The sequence below is a fragment of the Pavona decussata genome, unplaced genomic scaffold (assembly GCF_977016875.1).
Source record: "Pavona decussata unplaced genomic scaffold, jaPavDecu1.1 SCAFFOLD_4, whole genome shotgun sequence".
NCBI classification, from domain to species: domain Eukaryota; kingdom Metazoa; phylum Cnidaria; class Anthozoa; order Scleractinia; family Agariciidae; genus Pavona; species Pavona decussata.
In genome coordinates this window covers 419,822-432,364 of record NW_028145428.1, presented here as the reverse complement: position 1 = coordinate 432,364, position 12,543 = coordinate 419,822, and the positions used below count along the sequence as shown (strand labels likewise).

The following is a 12,543-nucleotide window of genomic DNA, read 5'->3' as shown; positions in this document are numbered from 1 at the left end:
GCTAACTGCAATTTAGTATTCACTTAGTACTCTTCAGGCTACTTAAACTAGATTGCACTTATCCACACTCAGTAACACCCACACCCAGTTATTTTTTGTCAATCATGCAACATAAACCCTCTACACTACTAGAATAGATGTACTGTAGGAACAATTTAATTCTTGGTTTTCATGTGATGTCGCCAAATTCTAGAATTCAAAACTGGGAGGCCTACAAAATTTTACCTTCATTCAAGGAAAGATTACCTAAAAATATGTCTTTTCACAATTTCTTAACTCAATGTCGTACTTCCTCATCATGCGTGACATCAGGAGGATGGCCGTGACAGAGCTGTTCCCTATTTTAAAAATGACTCTTCGGGTGATTTTCAGCATTCTAATCAATTTACTTGCAAATTTGAGGAGAAATATTTATCTAAACATTTGAAAATTCACAAGGGAAAACAAATCTCTTTTCTGGCAAAAGTGAACACCAGATGTTTCTTCCTATTTCCAGCAGCCTTGTTGGTGCCCCTCACAGGGACACCAACATGACGTTTCCATACTATCTAAAAAATTTGTGTGGAACATTTTGTCAAATAACTCGAGTACGGAATTCCGCACAGACCTGACACTTAGAGAGCTTTCTTATTTATTTATCATTTATAACATGTCGATTTCTTGACGGCATTCATGGAATGGTCTCGATTGTTTCTTTTTTTCAATGGCATGACAGTAAAAACTGGCAATAGTTGCCACAAAACTTATAAATAAATGTGATTGATAGGTTAACCTTCTATATCCAATACAACGACAAAAAAAAAACAAACATTAAAAAACATCTAAATATACCTGACTGCCACTTGCTTTAATAATTGTAGAGACCAACAATGGCATGGCATCCATGCCCCTTGACCTTTCCCTCAAAAGAATTGAGCCTGCCAAAGCAACACTTGGAAGCCTGTTCACTGTCTTCACATCTTTTCTCCTTTTGACAAGGCAGAAGACAGTAAAATCGAATAAAACAGTGGGGCTCTTTTCATCCACTCCTCACATAGTGCCTCTGAATGAAATTGCAGCATATCATTACTGCTACACTGCCTTGCCATGGAGGGCCTCTTGGTGGAAGAAAACTCGGAGCACTCGGCTGCATTAGCGCGGATGGCATACTTCATAAGTTTCACTTTTAGAACTTTATGTTGCCAAATTTTATGGGCCGTCTGCTGGTAAGTCCCAGGTAACATAGCTTTTCCAATTGGTGCCATGTCTTCAGACAACTTTCTTCTTCTGGTTTCACTTGGCCATACAACTTCAACCTTATAAAAGGATTAAAGCCAAGTTATTAACATTTTATACCGAGTTTACTATTGTACCATGAAACTGAATGACAAGAACTATCATGCTTATTTCTGAACTCTTGAACTTAGTAGTTTGATATTTCAGTCCACATTGAACTATATAAATGAATAAGAAAAGTAGTTGAATAATCGTAATACTTCACAATTTTCAATGGAAAATTATATACATTTACATTTACCATATTACAAGCATTCCCTCTCTACAAGGCTTATATGCTTGGAATCGGTCAGGTTCGTGAAGGTTCTAAGTGTTTCAGCTCACGGACCCCACTCTTAAAAACATTAAGACTTGGGGCTGTGGCTAATGTGGCGGGCAAACTGTTCCACTTCTTTATAGTTCTAGGTAAAAAGCTGTTTTGAAGATAGGTTTTCTTTTTGTAGGGAATTCTATAGGATTTGGCTGGACTATTTCTAAAGTGCCCCGTATGTGGTATAAGTTCTTTAGAGAGATCAACTTCAACTAGGTTATTTACAATTTTGTATATTAATGTACAATGTACAAGGAAAACAGATGCGAGAACTGTTGTCGATTGCAACATTCATCGGAAGCTTTCTCAATTAATCTTCGATGGGAAATGAATGAAGTATGCTATTTACAATTTTGTATAATAACAAAATACATTGCAAATATAAAAAAATAATAACCTACCGTGACACCAAGTTCAGCGTTTTTGTGTTGAAGGGTTGATGGAGGTGGCAAACCCGTGCATGGCGTAGAAGTCCAGGTCGCAGGGTTATTCGACAGTTGCTTTGATTTTGTTGGGGTGCTTGTACAGGAAGGCTCAAATTCTTTCCTTCTGATAGAATTGCCATGATTTAGAACGAGCTCTTTTGTTGTAGCCGTAAACTGCTCCTCCAAGGACTTTCTTTTCTTCAGCTTGCGAAGACAAGGAAAACAGATGCGAGAACTGTTGTTGATTGCAACATTCGTCAGAAGCTTTCTCAATTCATCTTCTATGGGAAATGAAGTGCGACTCCACAAGACAGTGCTTGTCACTGCTTGTCTTTTCTAAACTTGCTTTACCTTTGAGAAAGATGACACAACATTTTGTTAGGCACTTTATCGATAAAAAAAGCCTGGATAATATACAATCGGTTGCATCTATGCGTGGACACTAGAAAAAAAAACATGTTCTAATAGGGTGCCAGACATGACGTGTTTTGACGCGAAACATATGAAGTTTGACGGCCATTAAGCAAACTGTCGTGCCAGATCAGCCCATTCCAGTCATAGCTTATTTCATGTTTCTCAGCTTGTTGGCATATTTCTTGCTCAGAAACAGCACAATTGCCTCCAGAAAGTATTCTTAAGGTGGTAATTAACCCTAAATTGAAAAAACAGTCTTTCTGCCCTCGTTTCTAAAGAATTTAATCAAACTCAATAAAACTTGGCAGAATTGTGGACATTGTAAGAATACATCGAGTGGCACTATATAAGGTAGCTCTACTAATTAGGTTTCCATGGAAACAGGTAATAAAAACAAGAAATATAGCCACAATTGGAAGCAATAACTAGCCTGGAATAATAGCTATCAACTCCAAACCAAAAGATATTGTTAATTGGGTGATAAACTATGCAACAAATAGACAGTTTGTTAATCAGCCCAAATTTCCACTGCGGTTGCTAAAAATAGCTGGTTTCCATAGCAACAACCAAAACAATGCGAGATTGATAAAACTGTCTACTCATTGCATAAAGTACAATGAAATACACTTTCTGGCAAAAAATGAAGAAAATCCATCAAAATCCCTCCAGTTTAGGCTTTCCACAAGAATGCACTGTAATGGTAACCGTAATTTCGGAAAATCAAGCCTGAACTTGATCATATAACGACATGTGGCTTACTAAATACCTCTGGAGTACCAAAACAGTACACAATATTTACAAATCACTAATTTGAAGTGAAAACCTAAAAAACAGAATATTTTCAGTCCACACAATAATAAAAACAGGACAAAATAAACCAGGCTGATAAATTTAAGCCTGACTATAGTAATCAGTTATTCAGTGTGGACACGTTTTGCTTCAACCACTTCAATGTCTGGCTCAACAAATATAATTTCAGCCACTGATGGCTCACTGTGTGGCTCCTTAATGTTTTTCTTCTGGCTTTTCTTCCCCTTTGACTGCAGGCCTTTTTCTGGCTGGGAACTCAAGCCAAATCCTCCTGGTTGATAGGAAGCCACATCTCCTTTAGACTTCTTTTGAGCCCGAAGCTTTCTCCTACGATCTGCATACTTGGCGCTTATTTTCTGTGAGGAGCTTTTGATTCTTGACTGATCCTGTTGCCTCAATGCTCTCATGGTGTTAACACCAGGGTTTACACCACATAATTGCTTAGTCACAGCTTTACTTGCAGCACAAGTGTTGAACACAGCTATAGTGTCACAGGCAGCAATGCAGACTTTCCTTGCCCCACAGAACTTTGTTTTAGTGCACTTGTACCACAACTGGCCATTCACTGCTTCATTCTGGTTCTGTCATGCCTTTCAGGCACCTTGAAAGGAGATCATCATTGGAGAGCCTAGTAAATATGGGATTTAGCTCCTCCATAAACACTTCAGGCAAGCGGTTACTCTCATCATAGGTTGAACTATCTATCCAGAATTTGCACCATGTTTTTTTGTCTTTGGGACAGAACTGATGTTGTTTCTCCAAAGGGATGCTTTCATTTCTAATGATGTGGTGCTGGATAGCTTTGATGCTCTTTGTCATGCCTTCTAAGTTGCCCTTGTTTTCCCTTATAGCTTGCCCATAATAGTTTTGCATTTTATCAATGATGTTGTCTGTCAAGCATCCCCTCCCTCCAACACCTTTTCCATCTGACAGCTTCTGGCTTTCATGCTGTTTTTGTATTTTCGCAATGCAGTTCCAAGCCTCTTTTGGACATGTCCTACACACTCTTCCTTTTCTACAACATAGTCAGAACCATACTTTGCATTCATGGCATCTTTTACTCTTCCATGTGAACTGCTATCACCGTCGCCAACAAAGGTGGTATATTTTAGTTGCCGTTTCTCAATACTTCTGCTGGAAATTTCAATTGCAGCCACAGCTTCCATTTCCTCAGCTGAGCCCTGGTGATTAATTTGGCAGGTTGCAGCATGAGCTCTTTTACAGGCCTGGTACTCGGTGCTGTCCTTGTCCATGCCATTTCGAGCCTTACACTCATTACAGATTAGTGACTTGACACTGTAGTCAAGTATCTCACCAGTGTCGACTGAGATGACAAAGACAACTCCAATCTTGGAAGAATGTCCCCTCTTCTGCCATGTACCATCAACCGTGACAGCAGCTTGCAAAATTTCATTGTTGTCTATGCCATATCAGACTTTTCGGCGGCTAGTTTTTCCCTAACCCTCGGTGCTGCATACTACATCAACTCCTCAGCATTTTTCGTTGCAGCTTTTTTTTAACTTGAATCAGATGCTAATTGTATGGCTTCTTTGTCACTGGAGGTGGTAAATTCATCCCAGCACAGAACTAAGACAGTCCAGCAAGACCAAACTGCTATGAGGCCAACACAGATCTGCGGTTTACTTCATGGGCTCCCCTGCCCTTACCACCCAGCCGCTTGCTAGTTTGTAAAGGGGTCTCAACCTCACAGGAAGAACATTTCATAAACAGAGATTCTGCCAAACCTTCACGTTGATCATTTCTCTGAAAAAGTTTGAGTTTAGAGCCTGGGATTTTACATGAACTGCAAATGGCAGCCACTGAGATGCACTCAGTCAAAAGGACAGCATCCTGTAATTTGAAGCCAGTTGCAGCCTTAACTTGTGGTGATGAGCCCATTCCCACATTGTTAGCATTCCCACGCGTTAAGATGCCTTGATCAGTTTCATACCTTTCGAATGAAGAATTCTGCAACTTTGGGAGAGAAACATTTTCTCTCACAGGAGAAGAAGCTGATAGAGGAGTCTTCCATTCCTCCACGGGTGAAATACTCGACGCACTGGATGGACCCGCCACAGGCTCCAAAGTGCTTGACTCTGTTATTCCTTGTTCTTTGCGAGTTTGTGCTGGTCTTTGGCCGAAAAAGCCTCTATTTTTGTTTCTTTTGACCGATCGAAACTTTCTGTTCGCTGTCTTGGCCATTTTGACCAAGACAGAAACGGAATAAAGCTTTCTAGAAAATAATTTGCCTTGAAAATTCCATTAAACACGCAATGAATTTCACAACAACACGATAAATCTTTGGGGTGGCTCCGCAGTGGCTCATGGGGGAAATATTGGATCGGAATTTAAGAAATCTGGATTGTTGGACTGGGGAATGGCTTTTTGAGTGGCATTCGTCAAAATACTGGAATAAAAACCCCTTAGCAACCAAAATAAATAAATCCAAACAAACCGTTGCTATGAGATAATTAACGACCTCTCTTTAATTAATTGTAAATTGCAGGCAGAAATTTCAAATTTTTGAAAAAAATTAAATATAGCCCTAAAGAATAATAAAAATACAAGTGAAAAAAGGCAGTTACTTTCTTTAAAAAATTTTGTTCCTTTCTCCCAATTTTACGGTAAACTTCCACCTTAACATGTGAAAATGCTTGCAAAGAATATTATGTTGAGCAAAAATAAATCAAGACTACATCAGCCGCCTACTCTAAAGTTCAAATGTTTGGCGCTAAAACATGTTATATTTGCACACAACTAGAACATGTTTTTCCCTCCCGTGTACACGCTTAGATGCAACCAATAGTATCTGTCAGCTGTGTTTTTGTAAAACAGACCCCCCAAAAACAGTCAGCTGCAGTTAACTCTCAACTAACATTCCCCAACAGGTGACCAACAGATCATTGGCAATTTATGGCCAACAAATATTAATAAACAGTTAATGTACCCTGGTTTAGTAAAGAAACAGATTCAGAAACAAATAAACAGACTAATTTATATTTTACCGTGGCAAAATGCCTAAAATCTCGCAGTTATCTCAATATAGATATATCTGAATATAGGTAAAAAATGCTGATCAGATTAAAAAGGCTTGTTTGTCCAACAATAGACATTGCTACAAGTACCTGTAATTTTTTCTTCATCAGAGGAAGATGAACTGGAAAACATCATTTTCTCTTTTATTTTTGCCTGCTGTTACCTATATAAGTAACAACATTTGCCTTACCATCTCTCTCTTAATTATTTTTACATTTCACTCCTTACACTGCAATAAATTTTTTCAATACATTGTGGAATAACTTTAAATAGTGTCCCATTTCATTATGTCTAGCACTCCTCTTTCCATCCCTGCCAAAAATCAAAGTTGATCACAATATTTTATTTGATAGTGAAACACTTGGCTTGAGCAAGATCAACATTACATTGTACGTTCTCAATTCAATTTTGTAGTTCTTATCGAAATATTATTGCTAAACAATGTTGGTCTATATTGGCATCCATCGGCCTTAGACTATGGAATTGCGAACTGGGAGCATCTTCTGCTGTGGCTGGAAAGGCCAATTCTTGAACGACAGTCCTTTCCACAATGGAGCAGATGAATAGAAGGCAGAGTCTTTATGCCCCTCTTGCTGTTTCTTCTTTCTTCTCCTTCTCTTCTCTTCTGTGTTGGATGTGGGTCTTTCCTCAAAAGTATCAAGGCCATCTTTCACCTCTTCCATCCAGGCTGATCTGTCTTTGGCAAGAGTTTCCCAAGCATTTGTATTGGTGTTCATGGATTTGAGGTCACGTTTACAGATGTCTTTGAATCGCAGTTGCGGTCTGCCAGCAGGGGGCTTTCCTTCCGCCACTTCATCATGCAGAATGTCCTTTGGGATTCTGCCCTCCCCCATTCTACAAACATGCCCCAGCCATCGCAGGTGTCGTTATCACATTTACTGAGGATTAACATTTATATTGCTCTTAACACATGTACTATCCGCAAAAAATGAACTTTAAATCACTAAGTTGGTTGTTTAGTTACTAAAGCATCCCCCATGAATACCAGAGACTTACAACTTTCAAATTAGGCAATCTTCATTGGTAGTGACCATAAACTAGGTCCTTTTTTAGCATAAACCTAAATTTGCTCATGGAGCAAGTCCTCTTACTCATGCTAAGCGTTGACTGATTGGTCGCTTAGGAGAAAAGGGCCAGTTAGTTATTCAAAATAGTTGTGCCATCGCTTAGGGTATCTGTCACTTAAAGGAACTTTTCCTTGCAGAGCTTATAATAAGTCACAGGTTTCACAATGATGGTCACTGTCAGGAGTAGTCACAAACAGAGCTTTGTGTAGTACACTGTAGTGGCGAAGTCATGCCACTCACATACATAATAATTTTCATGTCAACTTACTGTTAGAGTTCTGAAATTTACAGTCTTGATCTGCAATCACATCCTTAACATGAATACCGTTCTTTGGCTCCCTGGAACAAACGTTCTTTTTAGCAAGCAGTTGAGGCTCTTAAAACATACATACATACATACATATACTTTATTTATACTCGAATTTACAGAGTAGCTTAGAATAGCTAATATCTTCGAGAAAATAAATACTAGAAAGAAAGAGTAAATAGACCAAATAAAATGAAATACAATTACAATTACAATTCTATCATTATATATACACTATATACATACAACATTATATACACTGTGGAAAGGCCTCATAATTAAGGATCTGTTGCCCAAATTTAAGAAAATCAGATGTCCTGTAAGTGTTCGGGAGAGAGTTCCATATTTTACTAGCTAAGTATGAAAAGGAGTGTAGGCCATAAGTAGTCGTTTTTGCTTTGGGAAGGTCCAGAATATAATTACCACGTAGATTATAGGATGAGGTACGCATAGTTAACATATTCCTTAAATAACTTGGATAGTCAGTAAAAAACAGACTCTTGTATAATATTATCATGAAATTCTGCAGGCGTCTAGTAAACAGCGTTTTTAAGTTAACTTTGCTGAGTAAAATGTCATATGGAGAGCTATAGTCCTGTAGTATACCAAAGAATACGCTTGTTAAGATTATCTACTTTGTTGGTATAGAGAATAGAGAATCACATTGTGGTTATAATAATTATAGCCACAAGTTGTTTTCAATGTGATTCTCTTATTATGCATCCCATGAATAAACAAGGGAATACCAGTATAGCATACTTTGTTATATGCCTTGTTCTTTTTAAGCACTGAATTAATTTTCCACAATCCCACACCTGCCTATCCTAGGAACTTAACCAATTAAAAAATAAAGAAACGTAACTGGGGACCCAGTAAATTTAAATGATGATTAGGCTTTTAAGGTGACATAACTTATTCAACACATTCAACCATAGCAATGCATGTAAAGAAACCACTGCCATAACTGCTCTTTATTCTTCAAACCTTGTTATTCCAATTGCATTTAAAAACCATCACACAGACGTTCTTCATATATTGACAGCTTAGGTCCAGTAGTTAGAAGTTAAATTGTCGCATCCCAGACTAGATCAAGAGGATTTGCACCTCCAAACAACTTATTAAATAATTTTTTATTATATTATATAACTACTGCTAGAAGATTGGGGGTAAAATAAAACTGTGCTCTAGCTGACCAATTCTGAGACTGAGAACCCCATACCAAACAAAAACAGTATAGATGTGCTGACATACGCATTTCCTTACCATGTTGTCACAAAAACCCAGGTTTTTCTACAACCTGGATCACAGGAAACTGTTGTTCGTTGACGCCCTGCAAAAACAGTAAAGGCAAGCACCTGTAGTATGCATAAAGAAATCAAGAAAAACATCCAAAAAGTACAAACACCCTGCACTGCAGGAGAAAAAAAAAACGGTATGGTTCGCTTATAGATTGAGGAAGATTCAAGTCATGACGTTTGTTTTTACATCTGTACCAGGCTTGTCTCAGCTCATGAATTAAAGAATGAGGTATATTTATGCATGCTTGTTTCAGCTCATGGATTAAAGAACGTGTTGTATTCATGTCTAGCGATTTTTTTGGCTCATGGATTAAAGAACCAGGTATATTCATGTGTAGCACGCTTGTTTCAGCTCATGGGTTAAAGAACGAGGTATATTCATGTGTACCATGCTTGTTTCGGCTCATAGATTAAATGGTGTGTTACATTCATGTCTAGCATGCTTGTTTCGGCTTATGGATTAAAGAACTAGATATACTCATGTGTAGCGTGCTTGCTTTGGCTAATGGATTAAAGAACGGGGTATATTCACGTGTAGCACGCTTGTTTCGGCTCATAGATTAAAGAACGTGTGATATTCATGTCTAGGGTGCTTGTTTCAGCTCATGGATTAAAAAACGAGGTATTCAGTTTCAGTTCAGTTTTTTTGCCATTATTCTTGCACATCGTTACAAGATAAATATATAATAAAATATAAAAGATAAAGAAATAACAAAAGATAGAGAAACATATTGCAAGGATGCCCACAGAGGAACCATTGGGGCTTATATGAGCTACAGGCTCCTCAAAAAAATTACATCTTTGAAATCAGGATTTTAGGCGTAGCTTATTTATATCACACATTTAGGTTAAAAAGCAAGTACGCAATCAAACACACACAGGCAGTAAAACAAAACAGCACGTTCAAAACAGGAGTAGTCCATTTAGGAGAAATGATCTTAAGATTTAGAGAGAGAAATACTCTCAGCATTCTGGATTTCTGAATTATAGGAGTTAAACAGATTAGGTCCTTGAAACCTTATTGCAAACTATCTGATATTCGTTCTACAGGGAAATAAGTTTAAGGAATTGCAATTTTTAGCATTGTAATGATGAATATACGGTGTCCCATAGGGCCAAAACACAACTCAATTCCTCTTCTGAAACACAACAATCTTTTCAAGAACACAACAAAATTTTTCAGAACGCAGCAATCTTTTTCAAAACACAACAAAATTTGCCAGAACACTAAAATCTTTTTCAAAACACAACGAAATTTTCTGACACAACCATCTTTTTCAAAACACAATTTTTTGATGTACAAAAGCAACTAAAACACAACAAAATATCAAGGTACTGGTAACTAACCCTGATGCTGAAAGCGACCAGAACCTGGGACTAGCTCTGTTTAACGTCACTGCAAAGGTGCCATTTTTGTACCGTTCATGTTGTGGATTTCATCTGAAATGGCTTCTTCAAGTTCAGTAAGTGATCATCCAGAAGAGGAAAGCATAATTTTAAATTACTTTTCAAGAGGATATACGTAGGAAGTTATCACTGAATGTTTAGCTAAGTTTCATGGCATTACAATGTGTGTACCAACGTTGAAAAATAGGTTGAAGCAATTGAACTTAGGAGAAGATTGCCATCTTTTGACGTGGATGTTGTCCGGAAACAAATCATGAATGAGCTTAGTGGCCCAGGCTGCGTAGGGGGATGTAGAAGTATGTGGTATACCCTGCGACTAAAAAATATTCAAGTTCCTAGACATGTTGGAGGTGAATTTATGAGGGAAATGGATCCAGAAGGATGTGAACAGAGAAAGGCAAAAAGCCTTACAGTCAACCCAGGTCACGCGTGAACGAAATTTTTGACATTCGAACGGAGTTTTAAAATTTACATGTCAGTTTTGAAAATCGCCAACCCGATTTCAGAGTTCCCGTATAAATTTCCCTAGCTTATTGACGGTATAAAGCCATGAAGTTGTCTTTACATTGCACAATTGAATATTTCAAGAATAACAATTGTTTCCCAAGTATTTTGAATCCAGTTTTTTCAGTTAATGCGTCTTTTTCGGAACGACTTCCAGAGAAATGTACAACATTCCATTCACACGTCGGGCATTACAAAGAGAATTTTGAATGTTCATTTCATTCTTGGCAATACTGTTCACATGTGACCTGGGTTGAGTGTAAAAGAACAAGGTACTTCTCATCTTGTCCAAACTATGCATGGCACGTCAACGGATACAATAATTTAAACCTTATGGATTTCCAATACATGGGTGTATTGATGGCTGGAGTCGAAAAATAATGTAGCTTACAGTCACAAGGTCAAACAACCATCCAGAAATTATTGCCAATTTCTATTTGAATTGTGTTGCAGAGCTAGGGGTCTGTCCAGTAAAGCGAAGGACTGACTGTGGAGCAGAAAATGGTGTAATGGCAGCGATGCAATGTACATTTCAACAAGATGCAGAAGCGCACAAGTATGGGTCATCTCCGGCGAACCAAAAGATTGAGGGCTGGTGGGCGTTTCACAGAAAAAAACAGGTCTGGTTGGTGGATTAACTTCTTTAAAAGCTTTATGGAACAGGAAATCTTCAACCCTGGAGATGAGATTCAAATTGCATGCCTCTGGTTCTGCTTTGCCCAATTACTCCAAGATGACCTGGACAGAGTTAAAGAACACTTAAACACACATTTAATAAGGGGCTCTAGGCACGACACTATCAGTGGGAGACCGGATTAACTATTCTTTCTCCCAGAGCTGCATGGAGGGGTAGATAGTCTACTTCACCTGATCTTGGATGGTGTATTGAAGAGGGACTCTTTCTGTATAAAGAACTCCTTGAAATTGCTAACATAGGTGATGTTTAACGAGCAAGGAAGCCATGCGATATCAGTAGGGGCAGGTTTATACGTTAAGTGTTTACTTTGATATAGGCCTATTACACCCATGACCATATAGCCGTGACTGATTAATGCCTTGTATTATCCATCGGGTTATTCCAGAAAAAATCCACATCCCCCAACGGATGGGGTGGTTTTTTAACCCCCCCATTCACCTGGATTTCCTGAAGCACAAGACCCCCCCTCCTGTCTGGATTTCCAAAACAAAAGACCCCCCCTCCCGCCTGGATTTCCGGGAAAAAAATATTAGGCTTAAATTTAATTTAATTTTAATAGAAAATACGCACAATCACGTCTAGGAGATGTCCTTTTTTAATTTCTTGGAACTAAAAAAGAAAGGAGCAAAAAATATGCGAAAAAGCAAACGTGTTTACATTCTTAGCTCATAAAAATCAGTTGCCCTTTTTCTTTCTTTGCGCATAACGTGGTCCTAAAGTGAATACGATTGGTCGAGAATCTTATAAAAGAGTTCAACAGTCATTCCTTTTTGAGACATTAGGTCAGTCTCGTCCACTGAAGATCGAAGACTTCTTAATCAAAATCTCTCGAAGAACGAAAGTCTAAACTTGTTTATCGTTCAAATTCTTTTATAACTGAAAAACTGGATAACTTAATTCACATATCCTACCTTCAAGAGCCTGTAGTTCTAATCTGCAGTGGAAGGAAAGTTCAAACTCTTGTTGTGAAGA

General features: G+C 38.2%; 1 protein-coding gene and 1 pseudogene across 1 annotated transcript; both read right to left on the bottom strand.

Annotated features, from left to right (window-relative positions):
• Positions 1-738: 738 nt before the first annotated feature.
• On the bottom strand, positions 739-2,384 carry LOC146489622 (uncharacterized). The gene is made up of 3 exons (XM_085104698.1): positions 2,362-2,384; positions 1,987-2,311; positions 739-1,295 (listed from the first exon to the last, which is right to left on the bottom strand). Exons 1-3 carry the CDS (start codon positions 2,382-2,384, stop codon positions 954-956), a joined length of 690 nt encoding a protein of 229 aa, XP_084960824.1. The 3' UTR covers positions 739-953.
• A 376-nt stretch (positions 2,385-2,760) lies between these two features.
• On the bottom strand, positions 2,761-5,767 carry LOC146489621 (uncharacterized; annotated as a pseudogene).
• Between the last annotated feature and the right edge of the window lie 6,776 nt (positions 5,768-12,543).